Here is a 20,204-nt window from a genome sequence, read left to right as displayed (position 1 = left end):
GCTCAGCTTGTTGGAAAGGGTAGGCATGCCACGTTTTTAGAGCAATGGAGCTGTCACTGTATCCACACAAGTCACCCAGCTTAGAGGTCAATACCTGAACCGTTTTTATTCTTAAAAATTGAATAGCCACCTTTCACTCAGTGGTGCCTCACTTCCTTGCCCTCTGCACCTGACCATAACACCCCACCTGGAGGAGCTTTACAGTAAGATTGATTCAGCCATTAAAGTATTGATTGTGAAAGGTGTTTTCAGCATGAAAGGAACCAAAAATACCCTTTTGATTGACTGCAGGTTAGCCATAGTCCACTCTTTCATGGTGTGGGTGTGATCATTAATAGTCTGCTAAACCCTGAGGTCAGGGTAGTCTCACGCTGTCAGGTCCAGAGGGAGTAATATGTTCACACAGCTCTGCTCCATTACCCATCTGTCTGGAGAGGAAGAACAATGGCTTTTCAATCACTCTCTGCTTACACTCACGCCTCCCTCAGTCTCACGATCGCTGCATCATTAGCTCTCTTCATACAATATGTCTCGCCTCCTCAGCACTAGAAGGTAAGAGAAGGACTGAGAAATTAACGCGTCTATTTTTGTAGTCATTATGGTAGAGATGACTTACTGTACTGTAGGCATCGCAGCGCTGGAGTTCTCTTACTGACCTTATCACACCAAACTAGACTGATGACAGCTGTTGTGATTATCATACGGTATAAAAACAAAATCTTTTTCATACCTTCATAAATCACCGCATCTGTTAAACAGGGTTCAAAAGTTAAAAAAGTAATTTTGCAGCTGTGATGTGATCAAAAGGTAATGACAGAAACACTCCCACTCATCATGTCTGCACGTCTGCTCACACTTCATTTCATGTATTTTTTAGCGGTACTTTGATTCAGAGGTTTCCAGATTGAGACATTCAACTTAGCAAGAAATACTGCTCGATGTGAAGGAGACAGATGAATGCACATGTTCATAAAAAAACAGGAAGCTGGTTACTAAAGTTTGGCCTGCTGACTTGGCTGAGTTACCAAGACGGTAAGCACTTGGAGCTGCAGCAGTGGCTGTGACACACAGCTCAAAGAGGCTATTCAATCTGGATTGTTTTGGTCTGAGTTGCTGGGTGTTGGAGATTATCAGCTGTAGAGATGTCTGCCTTTTCTCAAATGGAATGGAACTGGATGGCACTCGGCTTGTGGTGCTCAAAGTGCCAAAAAAATGCATTTGAAAAACTCAACAGCAATGTCTCTTTGCAGAAACCATGACCCAGTTACTCAAGATAATCCACAGACCTTGTTGTGAGCAGTTTCATGTAGGAATGATTTTCTGTCTTCTGAACTACATCCACCCAGAAGGAAGCATGCAACTACTGCTAGCTCACCTAGAACCGCTGAGCTAGCAAATGTTACAGCTAAGCCAAGGAGGATGCCATTAATGTTTACATCTCATGCAGTCAGAGGCACAAGCCTCATGTCCATGAGTAGATAAGTAACCAGGTCATGAAGTCTCAAAGACATTAGGTATTTTTGGACCGAAGGAACTTTTTCATAGTTCTAAGAACCCCCATTTTTGTTGTGTCAGCACAGCAGGAAACTAGGAACCATCGTAGTTCTTAGAACACTGTTTTGAGGGACAATTTAAGCTTCTATTTTGGAGTAGGTATTCTACCAGCACAAGTGGAACCATGAATTACGCAAGCGTATGGAAATTGGTCGAACGCAGCTAATGCGGGACCAGGAACTTCCATTTTTAAGCCTTGCACACTGAGTCAGTGCTTTTTGTCCAAAAGTTGTACGTCTCAAAATAAATACGACCTCACAATCACATTTGCACAATGAGTGCGAAACTTTCGCCTGTCATGAAAGTTTTGGAACAGGTTTTTGCATCCGTCAGAAGCCTTTCGAGAGTGGTTTCACCAGCGAAGAAAATGTTGTGGCGGAACACATCTGTGACAAGAGAGAGGAAGGGCACGCACAGTATTCTTTCATGACTCAGATAGCTACTTTCAGTCAGAAGTCAGAAAATAATAATCAGGTGGATGATGTGGAGTGAGCACACAGACAGAATGTGCGAAGACATGCGGAGAGAGTGCCAACAGCCAGAAAGGTAACTCCTGTGGAGAGAGAGGTAGGGAAGGATGTGTCTTTTCATTTGGTCTCGTATTACAAATTGTCACAACGAATAGAACAATGAAATGCACCAGACTCAGTGTGCAAGGTTCCTCTGTGTAATTTTGTTTAACAGTGTGTGAAGGCTTTTAGCCGTGTAAACTACAAAACACAAACAAAAGCTTATAATAAAGTACATCACTTCAGCATTCCTACTGGCGGTGCAAGTGCAAACATAAAAATGCCGCTGAAGCCATGTAGTTCTTGGGGGAGCTCCGTAGTGCACCAATTCTCTCAGGTAGTCCTCAGAACTGTTTGGTCTTAAAACACCTACTGGTGTTGAGTTTTTCAAATGTATGTCTTTGGCAGATTGGGCACCACAAACCCGGAAACCCAGAAACATCTAGTTCGATTACACTGGAGAGAAGGCAGACATCTCTACGGCTGATATCTCCAACACTTAGCAAGTCACACCAAAACAATCTAGATTGATAAAATATGTATTTTGGGGTGAGCTGTCCCATTAAAACCCTTCGACTGCCTGATTGCCACACTTTTTTATCAGAAATCACACTTCTCCTCCTGAGTCATAACTTAGTAAAATCTGAACACACAGGCAAAAAAACATATTTTTAGATTTAATGAGATCTACGCCTTTAGGGAACCTCATCATCTCCGATATCCATTGTGAATAAACGTCCATAGATGAAAAAAACTTGCTTTTTAAGTCCAAAACCTGTCAGAGAATCATCAGGGATAGTTGTCTGTATTTATGGACATATTGCAAACAACTGCTATTTGCTAATTTGCCATGCTTTGGTGCAAACTTGCCAAAATGTAAACTAATATACAGGCCAAAACAATGTGGCCCACAGCCTAATCGTACAAAGCAAAGTTATACTTCCTGCTTCCATCCCCCAAAGCATTATGGTTCCAAAAATTGCAGCATGATTTATCTACCATACAGACGTAAGACAATGAAACGTCTTGATTTAGTCTGGGGGGTCCCCACAGTGTCAGACCTCTGCTTTAGTGGATACTTCACTTTGAAGGATTCTGCTGCAGTGGAATAAAAGTAAAACAATCCAAAGCCACACACTCAGATACACATTTCTGACCTGTCAACGCGTTTTGCAGCGAATGACTGTCACCACAGGCGCTCGTATTTCAGTACCACAGCGTAGGATCTGCTTCGATTTGCCGTGACAGCAGATGAAGACTCTGCGAGCGACAGTCCAGTCAAGACGAAGCTTTGTGGGGAGCTGTGTGAAATTTCAGATGACATGGAGAGGCCAGGGCTGTGGACAGCTGAGAAATCCTCCTCAGGCACAAATCCTCCAGACTTGAAATCCTGTCCACTGCTTGGCTAAACTATAAATTCTTTGTGGACACTCCATTTAGTTAATCTCAATTAGTGGGGGTAATGTTAGTCTTTTCATAGCCTTTTGGTCCAATAAGGATAGTTTAGATATAAAAGCAATAAAAGTTTGTTATACAACTATTATTCTATGTGAGTTATTTTGCATTCTAAAACCATTTTACAACAAAGACCAGAGGTGGAATTAAATTTACACTTCACTACATGTCAGAGGCAAATACTGTACTTTTTGCTCCACTACATTAAATAGAATATGATGCATTGTTACAAATAAAGCCAGCAGTACATGAAATAGCTCAGATTAGTTCATCCTTGATCAAATACAATAACATCACAACAAATAGTCATCCTGCTGCATAATGAGCATTTCTAATTTGATACCCAGTGGTGGAATAAGTACTAAGATCATTTGCTTAAAGGGTGAGTTCTGTTTATTTCACCCTGGACCCTATTTTCCCATGTTTTTTTGTCTAAGTCACAAATTGGAACAACCACACTCTAGCTGGCAGCAGCAAAACAGGGTGCAATGTAACCACTTAGGGAATGTTCATACCACCACTTTACGGCTACTTTAAGTGCTTGTTTTTGCCACTGACGGGCTCAGATTGTAATTATAAGTGTCTGAAAACAATATGGAAAAGATCCCAACAGAGATCGACCTTTTTGTTGAAGAGTATTTAAATAAACAGTCATTTTGGGTGTATAGAGCCAGCATATTTTACACATCTAACTGGATAAATTAAGTGTTTATTTTTACCAAACCACAGTTGGTGATTGTTGGAAAAGTGGAAAGACGAACCAAGACAGCTTCTGAGAGTTTTATTTTGCTTCTGTCAACTTTGAATTAACTGACGATTGATGATAAAATTACAGTTTATTTAAATGGAGTCTGGTGGGTTTGGTGAAGGGATTTTCGGGGTTGTTTCTGGTTGAACAAAAAGGATCTTATACTTTAACAAAAAACTTTTATTTATATAGGGATCCTTTCCGTAATGTTGTCAGACACTTAGAATAAGTGGCAAAAACAAACACTTTCAGTGGACGTACACTGACGGTGCGAACATACCCCAAGTGATCACATTGCAGCCTGTGTCGCTGCTGTTTCTCTTACAACTGGACCACTTTGAACAATTGCTGTTCACAATAGTCACTTAGACACAAAAACATAGGAAATTGGGTCCAAAAATACTGAACCTAATCTTTAAGTAAAAGTACCACTTCCATAATTCTAAAAAAGTCCTGCCTTTAAATCCTACTTCAAAATAAGCACAGAAATACTATTAGGAAGATGTACGTAAAGTATTAAAAGTAGAAGAACTCGTAACCTGTGACTGATGTATCTGACATTATAAGATTGTTGATACTGATGTTCCGATGCATCATTTTACTGTTGTAGGTGGATGTGATGAAGCTAGTTTTAACTACTTTATATACGGGGTCTCAGAGTCAGGCCCTTCCAACGGGTCACAATACAAATCAATAAATTCTTCAGTAAATATCAGTCTCATTCGTATTTAATTAGCAGAGTTGTTTAAAGTAACATTGATATACTCAAGACAAGTACCTTAAATTAAAAGTTATACTTAATGAAAGTACTTAGCTACACTCTAACACTACTAATACTTGCTTGCTTAAAAGACTTGCACAGTTAAGTTTGCATAAAGTTTGAAACAGAACTTTTACTTCGTCCTAAAATGGAGTTTTATTCCAATGTTGCTATGTGTTAATGTTACTCATTATCTGATTTTTAACATGATTAATAAATCACGTTTTCTCTAAAAACTGAACCCCATCTGCAGGTTTCAGCGCGTGTCGTGCTCATGTGTCGCTGAAGTGAGGAAAGGTTGAGCTGGGTAAATATTAGGAAAGAGCTAATGCAATGTGCCTCGAAGCAGCATGCTGCTATCTCAAGAGTGTTATGTGGAGACGGGAGTTCAGGGATCCTCTGAGAGGCCACAGAGACGCTCCTCAGTGTGAGTTATTGTAGATAAATTCGAGCGGAAAAGAACACTCCAGCAAAATTGAGAAAATTGAATTCAGTCCCGGCCGGAAGGAGCAGAAAACATTTCAAGTATCAGGTGCAAAAATATAATTACTTGAAATCAACTCTGGCAGGTGTCCCAAAAGGCAAAAGCCAGAGATACAGTACTGTGTTTTCTGTTTGTTCTTTCCCCCTTCGAGTCCCTGTGAATCCTCGCAGAGTGCTTGTCAGCATTCTTGGGACGTCTCCAGGTCTTTGTATGCTGCTTGTTCCCCTGATAGCATATTCAAAATGCTGGAAAATAAATGAGTTTGACCGTGCCCGGCTCCTTTTATCTGTTTCATGGTAAAAATCCCAGAGGAAGGCGTCTGACACATTGGTTTATTCCTGTGAGCAACTTTTTTAAAATTCATACAGATTATATATATTTTTTTTTTTTACCATTTGACAGGCTTTAATTACTTGTACCTCTAATGTCAGAGAAATTATGTTTGTGCATGACTGCATACGATACCCACATTTGAATTCTGTTTACATTAATACGCTTTCCTTATCCCTTCGCTGAACTGACTAATGGAAGCTACTTAATATTTATGAAGCACATCTCCCAGTATACTTGGCTGGCTGTTTGTTGTCTTATATAAAAACCACTGATATAGCACCAGAAAATTCCTGTCCTAATGGACCGTCTCTCTCTTTCTCCTCTCTCACCCTTGTAATCACCATCTGTTTGTCCATATTGTCTGATCCTCTGTTTCCGGTCCCCGCGGCTCGCCACCAGACGCTTCTTTTGGCCTCCTGTTCGTTGTGTTTGTGGTCTGTGGCCTGGCTCTGCTGGGCCTCCTTACATTCGTCTCCTGGAAGCTGTGCCGTGTGCCTTGGCGAGCTAAGGCCCGTTTCCCCAGCCCATCCCTCACCGCGGCCTGTGACCCAGAGGACTGCCCACTCCAGTCGCCTCCCCTTCTGCCCAGCCCCCAGCAGCAGCCACCGGTCACCATGGCGACAGAGAAGGTGAAGGACCCCATGGGTTCGATGGGTTTCCTGGAGGCGGCGGTGAAGATAAGCCATACATCTCCCGACATCCCCACCGATGTGCAGCTCTCCATGAGGGAGCACTTCCTGCGCCGCACACAGCGCATGCAGAGGCAAACCACTGAGCCAACATCCTCCACTCGGTTAGTCATATATACACGCATGTGTATGTAAGTTTGTGATGTGGTTATTCATGTGTAAATAAGCTTAAGGATATACAGAAGCACGCATGCATGCTCACATGGGCAGATTTTAAGACATGAAGTCATGTAGTATAAAGGACAATTAATCCAACATTAAAAATGAAGGGAAAAATGTAAATCTGAAAACGCCTCACTGCTATTCACATTATATTTTAAGTGACTAGGCACCAAATACATTAAATATAGCCTCACTAATGAGGGGAGAACGTTTCTATCAAAGCAATTTGGTATCTACAAAGTTAATTATAATAAATACTGTAGATCGTGTTGCCTCAGAGGCATCTCTTTGTAACTCATAATGGTAAGGCTAATCATATGCGAGGGCTTCTTCATGAGAATTTATGAAATAGACGGGAGAAAAAAAGAGAACATTATGCTGTAGTAATTCTAGCAAAACTGCACATTTTCACCATGTTAATAAGTGCACATCAGTAGTCCTGTTGATTATGCAGCTAGGCTTTAAAAAGCACATCTAAAGCAGCAGAAATTTCCATTTAGGGTCCTGACACAGCAAATCATCGGTCACCCCCGGGTCCTCATTTGCTGCTCAATGAGCTGTCGCTGGGCTTTCTCTGTTGTTGTTATTGTTATTTCATACATTTAAAGCAGTTTTATCTTGACTTGCTCATTTTCACCTACACTTTTTATTTTATTTTTCTGTTCCTCACATAAAAGAGCAGACAAACCCAGCACAGAGCATAGAAAAGCAAAACTAACAGTGTCTGATGCAAATCAGACATATTCTCAAGTCGGTATTCGAAGCATATAACAGCTCTGACAGAGACATGAGAATAATACGCTAGCTTTCTATGATAATTGTTTTCATGCATTTTTAAAAACAGTATAAACAGAGGCCACAGGCTGCGAGTTATTTCCTCGCACACAGGAGAGAACTCAGCTTGCTGCTGGCTTGTGTCTTTGATCAAATGCAACTTTAACAGAAGACGTCAGGCGACACGAGGTGATGCGATCCGTCACCCTTTGTCAGCACTTGTTTGAGGTCAGCTTTGTGTGTCAAGGCCTTTGAATCCAAAGCCTCCCTCCCTTGAATTTAAAACCTTCCTCCCTTGAATTCAAAACTTCCCTGTTTTGAGTTTCCTTGCTCGTCAGCCCTACAGCTCTTCACCACAAACCCCGAGACATTCCCTGTCAGTCACTCTCTCTTTCTTCCTGTCTTTCCTGTCCCTGCAGGCACAATTCATTCAAAAGACACCTGCCCAGGCAGATGCAGGTAGGCAGTCTCGATCTGGGAAATGACTACGTGGTGGACAATGATGAAAAGCCCACCGGCATCGGCCGCATCCAGCCAGAGCTCTACCAACAGAAGGCCCTGGAATCAGAGGATTCGTCCAAGAACGGCAGCAGCAAAAACTGTGGCAGGATTAACTTCTCTCTCAAGTACGACTACGAAAACGAGGCCCTCATTGTCAACATTCTCAAGGCAGCAGATCTACCAGCCAAGGACTTGTGCGGCACATCTGACCCTTACGTGAAGGTCTACCTGCTGCCTGACCGCAAGAAGTTCCAGACTCGCGTCCACAGGAAGACCCTCAACCCCACATTCAGTGAGAGCTTCCAGTTTCCTGTGCCTTACGATGAGCTGGCAGTCAGGAAGCTCCATATGAGCGTCTTTGACTTTGACAGGTTTTCACGGCATGACATGATCGGGGAGGTGGTGCTGGACAACTTGTTTGAGATGTCGGACCTCTCCAGGGAGACCAACATATGGAGGGACATCCAATATGCCACCAGTGTAAGAATCTATTGGCTTTTTCTGATTCTTCTAGACTGAGTATCAAATGACTGATTGTATTGAGACACTCATGTTCCATATGACCGATCTATACAACCAGGGTCAGCGCTACTAAAGAGCACACTGAGGTCATGTCTGCTGGAGATCTTCTGGGAATGTGAGGGGAGGGTAAAGTCGGGTAGATACTGTACATAGGAGTGACCAAATTTCTGCCAGATCAGTTGTTGTTTGACATGCAGTTGATCATGACGCCTGATTAATTGCCTAAACAATCAACATTCTGCATGCAAGATAATTGAACAGACAATCTGGTCAGCTGTCATTCAGTTTGAGCAGTTCCACAGTTTGATTTCCCACATCGCTGTTCATTCAATCACTCATTCATTATAAACTGAAGTGAGCTTGTTTTTATATTAGTGGAGTAATATTTTACAGGTTGTAGTTAAACCTGCAGTCTTAAAATGAGACTCGTTATATAAAAATGAACTTACTTCAACTTGTACAAAGTAATGGTACCTTTTACTCTTTTTGGTCAACACTGACGATGTTTACATGCAAAACACATTACATTTTTTGCCCTTATTATTAATTATTTGCTAATGAAAATAATTATTCCCCTAATATTCCTGTTTACATGTAGCCACGCATACTCAGATTAATGTGTCCTGAAATGTTGTTTATCAGGTCAACATAAGTCTTGCAAATTTGCTTCGCTGCATAAAAGTAGGATTCTTTCAGACTTGTTCGACCACGCCAACACAGCCTCCCTTTTTCATCCCTTCAACCACCTTCTCAAAAAGGTTGGTGTTGCAATGTTTGTGCAAATCCTGTTGATATCCAAGTCTTTCAAAATGTTTAAAAGTAGGTGTGTTTCTCCTTCCGACCAGAAACATGGGCTTTTCTTTTGAGGGTGCATCGCTACACCAGCCTTGCAAAGTGTTGGCGAGTTGGTTTGTGTACAGCGTATCCATGACAACGCACAGAGCCAACCGTAAACAGACAAGAGGCAGCGTGTCTCAAACTGCAGTATAAACCCCAATGGAGACTGTTAACACCATAACACAATAACTTCTCCAGGGATTTCATGGCCTTGCGAATTCTGTAAATGGTTTATATATTTGTGGCGGCGCAACAACCAGTGAAAGCAGCACTCTGACAGTTTAAAGTTGCCCATCTGTGTTGTATTTTGGTGCTCTGCGTGTGCACTGTACAGGTGAGAAGTTTATTCAAATACTGCAGTGCAATGCAAGTTATTGGTGGAAATTGGCTCTGACATGCTGAGAATAGACATCTCAGAACCAGGTCTATTTCTGGTGCAAAGTCACTCTTTTGTGTTATGAGAATGACTGGCAATGGGCTCTTTATGAGTGGGGTAATGACCAAAGGAAGGAAATTGAAAGGCTGGCTGGTAGTGGGCTGTTTGGGGCTTACCTTGAGTTGGCATCAGTAGCAGCAAGTTCTGTTCTTTGTAGTTGGTCCAATCAGAAAACCTGAAGGTAGTCGGCTTGACAGATGTAGCCTCTCAGTCCAGCAGTAGCTCGACAAAGCTACCAGCTAGCCAAAAGTGAAGGAGAAAAGTGACAACATCAATGTTACTTGTTGACCTGCTGTTTTCATGCTTTCACTGTGATTGGCCCAGCTGTTTCAGAGCAATAAGACTGGCTTAGGGTGCATTTATTAATCTGCACACCCTCCAATCTACATTCAACTTTAACTCGCCCTTTTGCAACTTGTGCTGTTGCACATCCATGAACCAAAATAAAAAGTGTGCTTGACGACACCCACGCCATCCCAAGGCCTGACACTTTGCACTGGGTGTTGCGTCTATGCTATTAAAACAGGACCAAAATGTAAAATTTTCACCACTTTTAGGCCAATAAATAAAGGATGCAGTATTTCTTCATCTGAGCAGCATTTCAGCATCTTCATATAGGGAATTGAAATTTCGAGAAAATCGAATGCAGCAGTGAACTAAATAATTAGAAATATCTGGCCAACATTTTCTGATTGCTTAAGGGGCGTGTTGAGGGAATTAAAATCCTGGCAGCAGCCCTGTAATTTGAATTAAACGACTAGAAATGCAGTAAAATAGCAAATGAATCACCAAAAATCAGACACATAGTTTGTTTTTTTCTCCTACATAAACATAATTTTCACTTATTAAAATACATAAAGGGACTGGCTGCAGTCGGGAGGTGTTAACATCTCAAACATAAAAGGATACATCTGACTCACAGCTCACTCGCGCCATTATTTTTCTGTTGGCTTTTTTACTTGTAGATGATGTCCAGGGGCCGTTTGCAGGAACAACGTGTTCCCCGTCACTTTATCACCTCCACAGAGCCCTTATATCTGAGAGTTCTTCCTCCTTCAGTTGTTGAACTTGAGCTTCTTCAAGGGTTGTTCAATAATCTCAACGTTATTGCTTAGAAGGCAGAAAAGCAACCGGCCCTCTCCTTGGCACACAAACTTTATTGAACCACCAAATGATTTTATGACAAAGTCCCTTGCTCACATTAAACTCAAGATTGGCAACATAAAGAATGCACAGATGGTGGAGTTCAGTAGAAACAAAAAACAAACAGAAAGTGGAGTGTAAGGCAAGTCCAGGGTAAGATAAAGATGCTGCTGTATAAACAATGTGCAGCTTAATGAGTGGAAGAGACACCAGTATTTAGCAGACGAGGGAAGGGCGAAAGAAAAGAGCCAGCAGCTTTCCTCAGTTCATAGATCAAGGAAAGATATTCATCAATAACACCAACTTAGCACTACTAAGATAAAGAGTGCGGAGGGGAGGAGTATACCTATTGACTTTCGACTGATTCTCATGTGTGTACGATCTGAGCAAACTATTTTTGGGAGGTTTTTACATTCTAATCAGCAGCTTGAATGGAGGAGTACATTTATCATGGAAGTGACTAAAACAAAGAGGTAATCATTCTCTTTTAATAAGGCATCCATAATGTATAATGAATACAGCGATGAAAATGTAAATACAGTCAGTGACTAATAAGTAACTGACTTGACTCATGAGGAGTTTACTGCCACGCTAGCAGCTAAATGCTAATGTAACATGTTAAAATGCTCACAGTGACAATGCTAAGGTGCTGATGTTTAGGGTTAATGTTAACCCTCATAGTTCAGCGTGTTAGCATGCCAACGTTTGCAAATTAGCATTAAACAGAGAAAACAGTTTTAGACTGTGTAATTCTGACCTGATGGTGGCGCTAAATCAAAAGGCAGGAGATCACCAAAGTCATTACAATTCATCCCAAGGGGAACATGAACATCTGTACATTAGCTTTATGGTATTTGGTCTACAACATAAAATACGCCAGTAAATACCCCACTCGTAAATTTTGAAGCCTTTACGTAACTTAAAAAACATAATTGCTAACAACTGGCAAAATGAGACTACAGAACGTCATCATGCCGAACACCGCTTTACAGCCTCTTTGTGGCGGCGACGTTAAGTCATGCTACCGTGGTGTAGTTTGTTTATAGCCTAACTTTAGCTTTTTAGTTCTAGCGATTCCATTTACGTTTCAAAAATCATAAAAGTGGTGTTCATTTGTGAAGTTCATCTTGCTTAACAAAACATGTATCGTAAACTTTTGTTTGCCTCAAAGCGTATTTTCTACAATAATACAAAATACAAAAAAACTCATAGGCTTTTTCTTAGGGGAACCAGGGCAGTGTTGACTTCTAAGTAGCTACAAAAAAACATCATCCCTGCAGCACTATTATTGTTGTGACATTTCCATCATAAGCACAAATGATCAACATCTCAGTTAGCATGCTAACAATGGCTAATTGGCACTAAACACAAAGAACAGCGGAGGTTGACGGCAATGAAGTCATAAACCAAAGTACTGAATAAAATGCATATTTTGACCAGATGATGGCGCTAGATCAAGAGAAGAAGAAGTTTGGGGATTACCAAAATCAATAGGATCTGATATGGTCTCAATTAACAGATATCTGCGTGTATTCATAAACTGTGGATGGACTTTGGAAGGCTATGGAAAAGTCCTGGTTTCCGTTTGTAGTATTGACCAGTCACGTTTGAGGGGCAGGTAAACCGAGCAGGAGAGGTGGAACACATTGACTGCAATGCAATCTCTGAATCAACTGACTTGTCTGACAACAATTTAGCTTCTAATTCATTTTTTTCTAATTAATCTGCATTAATATACAGATATCTGTTTAAAGAGATTAGCCAAAATGTTATCTGGACGGCCATACTCAGAAAAGGATATCCGCTGGCTACACCGGCTCTGCTGAGGTATTGGTTGTTGCTATATATTCATCAGACAGTAGCTGAGGGATTCTGTGATTGGATCCAATATATCCTCAAAGAGCCGTGAATGTCTGTATGAAAATTTGTGACAGTCCCTCCGTTAGATTGTAAGATATTCCAATGGATAAGTGAGGCGCCAAAGGAAAATTGAGTAAGTACACCTCCTCATCAGGGGAACGTCAATGTCTGCATGCCCGATATTATATTCAGCCCGTTGTCATTCCTAGGTTGACAAATACAGATGCTTTATCAGGCCCCTCAGTTTGTGATGCCGACACAGAAAGCACCCTTTGGCATCTCTATGAGACCAACTGCGCTTTCAGCTAACTCCAATCTATACCCATCTGTGGCAATATGATGCTCAGAGAAACTCAGGTAGTATAAAGAGCGAGAAAGTTCACATTGGGGGTAAGAGAGGGGACACTGATGGGTCAAACTAACACAGACTCACCCAGGAGACCACTGTTAGTTTCCTGTGTAAAACCCAAAGTCAGTGCAGTTTCAACGTAAGGTTACGTACATCCATTTGTCATGTACTTCTGTCTCTCACATGACCTCTCTAGGTCATGTTACATACTTATTTTAACCCAAAATGTTTTCTCTATACCTAACAATACACTTTGGTTGCCTAAACCTAACCATGACCATTTCACAACTTAAACGATGGGTTGCAAAATGTTTCACCCAGAAGACAACTGTGTGTCACATAAAAACACTATGTCGCAAGCCAAGGGGAGTGAGAAAGCATCGGTATTTGAAGACCTGACCCAAAAGAACACGTTGTTATAATTATAGACATACTGTAGATGTTAAAGTCTGGATCAAGGTGGTGGACTGACCTGACAATCGATGGACAGAATGACATCTCTGGCGCTTTGCCACTAAGCATGGCTAAAATATGATTAATGCAGTACAGATTATATGGACTGGCATCAAAACGGCCTGTGTTTCTACAAGGACAATCAAAGTGTCACTTCATGCTTTTACAACACTTGACATTTCTGCTGCGCTCTCACATTACGGCTGAACCTTCACACCCTTCAAACGAAATCCCTCACTTCCCACAGCAGAGAAAGCCAAATCGCAGCTGCATGTGTGAGGAGACGTTAAGACTGCAGCGCTCAGACAGACGTGCTGGGGTTTGCCAATCAGTGGAGTTCTCACTGAGCTCATTCGGAGTGATTAGGGGTCTGTGCGACCTTAATACTGTTTATAGGATGAGGCTAAGAACTCACATGAGGCAGATAACAGGACTCTCATTAGCTCAGTAGGGACTCATACAGCACGTCTCCACACAAGTAAAAGCTAATATTTTCGTAGGCAGGTTTTGCTCGTCTCAAAAGTAATTTAAAGTATAGAAAACATTCTTACGTGAGGGACCTAAGTGATGGAATTCTCTTTAAAAAAAAAAAAAAGACTCATTCACTCGCTGATGATGTGGGTAATTTAGGTTACATTAGGTTAAAGTACTGAGCTGTAAATTTGATTTCTTCTCTGTTTTTGTTTTAATTCTCTGTCTTGAGTGATGATAATCATTTGGAAACAGAATTTATGTTTTTTGATAATGTAATCAAAGCTCCATGAGAATAATGAAATTCGCCGTTTGGCAAAAGAGTTTATCGGGAGGTCGGCCATAATTTCAGAATGAAACCAAATTGTTTCCAGGAGATACTGACAGCTAAATAACCTCAAGGACTTGAAGTGAAGCCCAGTTGTTCAGCTCACTTTACTCAATTAAATAGCTCCATACTATTGGTGGTGAAGCTTGTGGCTCATCTAACTGCATCAGGGTATAAAAGACAAACTCAGAACTTATTTTCTGTTTGAACTCAATTATTTCTCATTCATATTTCTTCTTAAAACTTTATAATTTAATCACCAAGAAATGCTGGTTAAATGAGAAGATCAATCTAATAGCTCTGCATAAATGCTGCAATCCATTCATTGCAAGTCAGAAGTCGATAATTCCGAGTTGGTATTCCCGACCTCTAATCTAAATGCGTCTCAGTGCATCTGCCCGGGAAAACATGGACCTCCACAGCAAACTAATGTTTGTATATAAAGTCTCTGAGCTTCACAAGCATCTACAGAGAGCCTACATCAATTATCACCACTATAAGTGAAGAGAAACAGCCCATAAAGTAAAAGGTCAACTATCATCATTGCTGATTAAAATAATGTACAACAGCTCAAAATCATGTAAACAGGTGTCAAGCGTAACAGCGTGAACAACCACAGCCAATAGCACAGAGTTGTATAACTTGTATGCAATTGTTTTGTGTGGTCAGAGATAGAGACACACATGATCACAAAGGCTTGTATCAAGCACAAATAAACTGAATGAAATGGCAGCTACAACATTGTTACATGTTGCTGTAACATCAGGTGTGTTTATAGGAGAACTCGGGCAGGGTAGATCTTGCCCAAGTTTACAACTTGAGTAAGTTTCATTGCAGTTTTCTGCATTGAAGGTTATTTTTTTTTACAATTTCCGAGTACAACGGAATGCTACTCGTCAGTTTACTGCACTGTTCGCCACACACATCTAGTGGGAGCTAACGTTAGCTTAGAATCACAAGTCAGTCTTAAGACGCTTTGCTTAACTAAAGACTGATGACTTTCTCCCTGGTTTTGTGTTTAGATGGGCGGATACAATTTCAGAGTTTAAAAAAACTCCCTACGTTGCAGAACCAATAGTAAATCCGCAGGGTGGTCCTTCGGTGGCTCGCTGAACTCTTGTGCTCGTAAACATAGTCCGACTAGAAACACTTGTAGCGATACAAAATGGCTCAAGTCGCTGTACGTCCTTCATTTCCACAATCTTGTGGACTGAGCACACGTTTGATAAAACGGAGTTAAATCTCTTGGCATCCATTTTCATGCTCTCTGTGTGTTTGTTGCCTTGTGGACGAGAAAAGGGGGAGAGCACATTTTCGGGAGGGTGTGTCCTTTTCAAAAATGCAAGAGGCGTTGCTTTGTTGCCGGCCGTTTTCGCCGGTGTGTTAAACACATTTTAGAAAGGAGTGTCCCCAGACTATCAGAAGGCGGAGATCTCTGATTGTCTGGTGGCGAGACGAACGTTAGCTAGCAGCCCCACTCTGTCAGCAATTACCACTTGTAAAGCCCTCCAGACCCAACAGCCTTGCTACAAAAACGTGCCCACCCTCCAGTCTCCCCCAAGGTTGCCCCGGGGAGTAAGTGGTTTCATTTTTAGCCACAAACCCCCTTTAGCATTGTGAACAATGTTAGCTCTGTTAGCACCGATAGCAGTGTCAGTATGGCTAGTGATGTTAACATAGTTAACAGTGCTAAAGGGGTTTTGCGGCTTTAAATGAAGCCGCTTACTCACCAGGGCAACCTGGGGGGGGGGCACCATCGGGACACAAGCAAGCAGCTGCATTTTGAGCAGCAAAACCCCTTTAGCACTGTTAACAATGTTAGCACCACTAGCCATGCTGACACTGCTAACGGTGCTAACAAAAATGCTAAAGGGAGTTTGTGGCTCTAAACTGAGCCACTTACTCACCAGGGCGACCTGTGTGGAGACCAGAGGGTGGGCACAATGTTTTCACAGAAACGCCGTTGGGTCGGGACAGCATTAGACATGGTAACTGCCAAATGAGCAGCGCCACCAGCTAGCCCCTACCCAACCCAGGTGGTGTGCAGTGCAGAGAGGCTAAGCTAACATTAGCTAACTGGAGGAGACAGGAGGGTGGGCAGTGGGCACTATGTTTCTGCGTGTGACCTCGGTTAGCTGGCTGGCTGTCAGCAAAGCCAAGAGACAATTAAATTAAAAGAAAAACATTAAATATTAAAATTTCACCCTCTCTAAATGGATAGTGCTTTGAAATGAGGTGCTTAAGCTCACTGAGTCAATGGAGGGTCATTGCCAACCGGTTAGTTACTGGTTTATGGGTGTCAGCCTGTCAAAAGAAAAATCAACTGATTCTGACATCCCTAATTGGAGCATAAGGAGCTGAAACCCAGAGGTGATTAGCTTAGCTTAGCATAAAGACTAGAAGCTAAGAGTAGCAGCTAGCTTTGCTCCTTCCGAAATGAAGTCCAGCTGAAATAAAAGCATTTCTTTGTATTCTACATCAGTGTTCTCCTTTCATGATGGAACTCCTTAGTTTTCCATCAATTACATTCATTAGCTTTCTTGCTAAAGTCTCCTTCTCTTCTAAGTTGCACACATGAACACACATCCTGCTCTTCAACTTGCTAAACCAGCAACCAAACAAACATGCACCCGAGAAAAGTTCAGTGCTCACATCAGTCTGCAGGCCAGACAGCTAATTAAGTGCTCAGCTGCAGCACATTAAACAGCATGTAAACGCACCTGCAAATGTCACTTTGGTCCATTTAAATGCTGGCGTGGCCGTTACTCTTAAATACCACTAACAACATGCTGTCTGACCACGACATGTTCCCTGGGGTGTAACACTGGCTCTCTGGCAGGGCTGCTAGCTGCTGTCAGTCAAACCCAGACACGCCCCGCCAGCTGGCTGAGATGAGAGGAAGCATTTCTGACCTTTTTTCTTCCTGTTAATAAGAAAAAACACAAATTTTGACGATCTTATAGATCTAATACTCTTATATCACACTGTATGTCATTCATTTCATCTGTAGACAAACAGAAATGTAAAAACGGCAGTTTGCTCGTTAGCCATGCAGCACCATCCACTTTAACCTCCTCCGTCTAAGTGTGAACAGCCTCATGAATGTTTGCAGAGAGTTACAAGACATGAGTTTATGGTACATAAACTGCACCACTGTAGGAACTAATGACAGCAGAGCTTGTTTCCTCAGAGTGTTTTTCCCCCTCTTTAATAAAACCTTTAATAAAATCAAATGATGTATAGCCGTCTGCCACTTTCAGTTGGGACCAGGCCTTGAGCAGAACCAGGCCAGCAGTTTCCCACTGCTTTCACTCTTTATACTAAGATAAGCTCATCATCTCTGAAAAAAAATAAATAAAATAAACACTTTACTCAAAATGTCAAACTATTTCTTTAGAAAAAAAAAAAAAAGCGGACCTTAAGATATAAAATGTCCTGTGCTACAAAATGACAACACAACTCATAAAATGTCCTGTGCTACAAAATGACAACACAACTCATCCTCTATCTTGCTGTGTGCTTTACAACAAATATTCTCCATTTGTCTTTGACACAACTCACCATCCCCCTGCATCCCTCCAGTGCCTCATCTAAATACAAAGCTGCAGTAACCAAACAGCAGATTCATAATGCGGTTATTTTTCAAGGCAAAAATGCAAATAGAGAAGTTGCATTATTTTGCATCATATTACCTTTTTATATACCTTTGTGTGCAGTCTGTGCTCTAATTAACTAGTTTACAGTCTCAGCTGTGAGGTTTTATTCCTTGTGGCAACAAAGAGGCATTAAATGCGCCATGTTTTTGTTATTTCATGATAGAGGGATAGCAGATAACCCTGTGGTAGGCTACATCAAATATATTAATTCCTTGTGTTAGTCTTCACCCGTGGTGGAATGTGCCTAAGCACATTTACTCAGGTACTATGCTTCTTTATACTTCTTCTGCACGACTATCCACCACTATTTCGATAATTTTGATAACTTTAGTTAGTAGCTACGTTGCTATTTAGATTATTAATACAAAATATAAATCAACTTACAATACATTATTATAGGTCAAAGGAGTTATGTAGGACATGCAGAGTATATCAATGATCAAGAGTCTGAGTAGGGATTGTCTACACATGGCTCTCAACATGAAGGCAGCTAATAATGCTAACAGTGCTAACAACGGCAACAGGACTTAAATAGCCGACAGTATTAACATAAGAGGGGAACCGGAGGGTGGGCGTTACAATTCTGCGAAGACGTTGTTCCACCACTGAGGGTCAGGAAGACATTATCAGCTGTAACTGCCAAATGAGCGCAGTGCAGAACAGTGGCGATTAGCTAGCCAGGGGGGATACACACACAGGAACTCACCAGGCCTCAAGGAAGTGTACCGGGGTTTGAACCCAATTTTCGTAGTGTCCAAACAGTGGAATTACAACTTCCAAACTTATCATGTGATGCCATGGGGCCCTAAAAACACTTTTTACCTGAGATTTACATTGTGAAAGAGACATCTGTAAATCAGTGGATACATTATTATGCGCATCCCAACCCCCACTGAATGATTTGCTTCATTATCAGGATTTAAACCATTTAGTCTGATGACATTTGAAAAGTCTAGAAGAGCCACAAGGTTAAATCATTTTATCCCAATTCAAGTTAGTGAAGCGCTAAACCGGAAGTTGTCAGCTTGGTCGGCGGAAGTCTCTAGTGGTCCTGCTCCATAGAGTGCTGATAGATAACCCATTTTTTGTTGCCGAATGCAGAGGTTAGCATTGCCCTGGAACCCCCAACAAAAATCCAAAAGGTTTTTTTGGATTATCGCAAAAAATAAGCACTGTGGCAAACAAATGTTTGTGACACTTACACGTTGTGTTCAGCAAAATAACTTCACAAATTAACACTACTTTTATGATTACTGAAGCCAAAATGCAATCACCAGAAGTAAAAAGCTAACGTTGGGCTATAAATGAACTACACTACAATCGCATGACCTAATGTCACCACCGCAACAAGACTGTAAAACCATATTCAGTGTGATGATGTTCTGTAGCCTCACTAAGCCTCTAGCTAGCAACTGCCTTTTTTAAGACACGTAAAGGCTTCAAAATTTACTTATGTCGCAGAGCAAAATGTGAAAGTCTCTTAAGCTTGTGTTGACCACAGACCTTATTCTAAAGAAATACACATTCAAAAAGCCATTGACTTCAAGACAAGGCAATCAGGAGTGCTAAATTTCCAGGTTTTAGGACTCACTCCTGGAGCACTCTACGGGCTCAATGATGTGGAAGCAGTGCCGATCATCCTGGTTATTTTATCCATAGCAGTTGACCGATTTTGGCTTCATGTGCCACTGAGCAGCTTTAATAGGAATGAACAGGCTGGGCCTCCAACACTGTATCCAGGTCACTTTATACAGTACATTCATGGGACTCACATGCATTAACATGCAAGCACGGCCCAACTGTCTACCATAACAAAGAGTGGTATGAAGTGTGACTTTATTCTCTGCTCAAGCAACCCCATCACTCCAAAATATATTTACACAGACATGGGCCACTTTGCATTATGAGTACTTTAACTCTGTGTACTTCAAGTATGTTTTGATGCTATCACTTACGCAGTTTTACCTCAGTAATAGTTTGAATGCATGACTTTTACTTGTAACAGTATTCCGACACTGTGACATTACTACTTTCACCTAAGTCAAAGATCTGAGTACTTCCACACTGATGGTGTGAGCAGACTACAAACAATACAGTATTGATCCAGGAAACAGAACATGAGGATGAGACACTTGTACAAGACTCAGGATCATCTGCATTGAATGTAAATGTGAAACTGA

At 41.4% G+C, this 20,204-nt stretch overlaps 1 protein-coding gene across 1 annotated transcript in view; it reads left to right on the top strand.

Annotated features, from left to right (window-relative positions):
- Positions 1-20,204, top strand: part of syt6a (synaptotagmin VIa) — a 105,920-nt gene that overhangs the window by 70,987 nt on the left and 14,729 nt on the right. The window contains exons 2-3 of the mRNA XM_050066218.1: positions 6,243-6,636; positions 7,888-8,449. Of these exons, the coding sequence (XP_049922175.1) occupies positions 6,243-6,636; positions 7,888-8,449 (956 nt within the window). The remainder of the gene's footprint in view (positions 1-6,242; positions 6,637-7,887; positions 8,450-20,204) is intronic.

This window comes from Epinephelus moara, chromosome 16, assembly GCF_006386435.1.
Source record: "Epinephelus moara isolate mb chromosome 16, YSFRI_EMoa_1.0, whole genome shotgun sequence".
NCBI classification, from domain to species: domain Eukaryota; kingdom Metazoa; phylum Chordata; class Actinopteri; order Perciformes; family Serranidae; genus Epinephelus; species Epinephelus moara.
The sequence above is the reverse complement of the archived record's forward strand: the minus strand, read 5'-3'. Positions and strand labels throughout refer to the sequence as shown.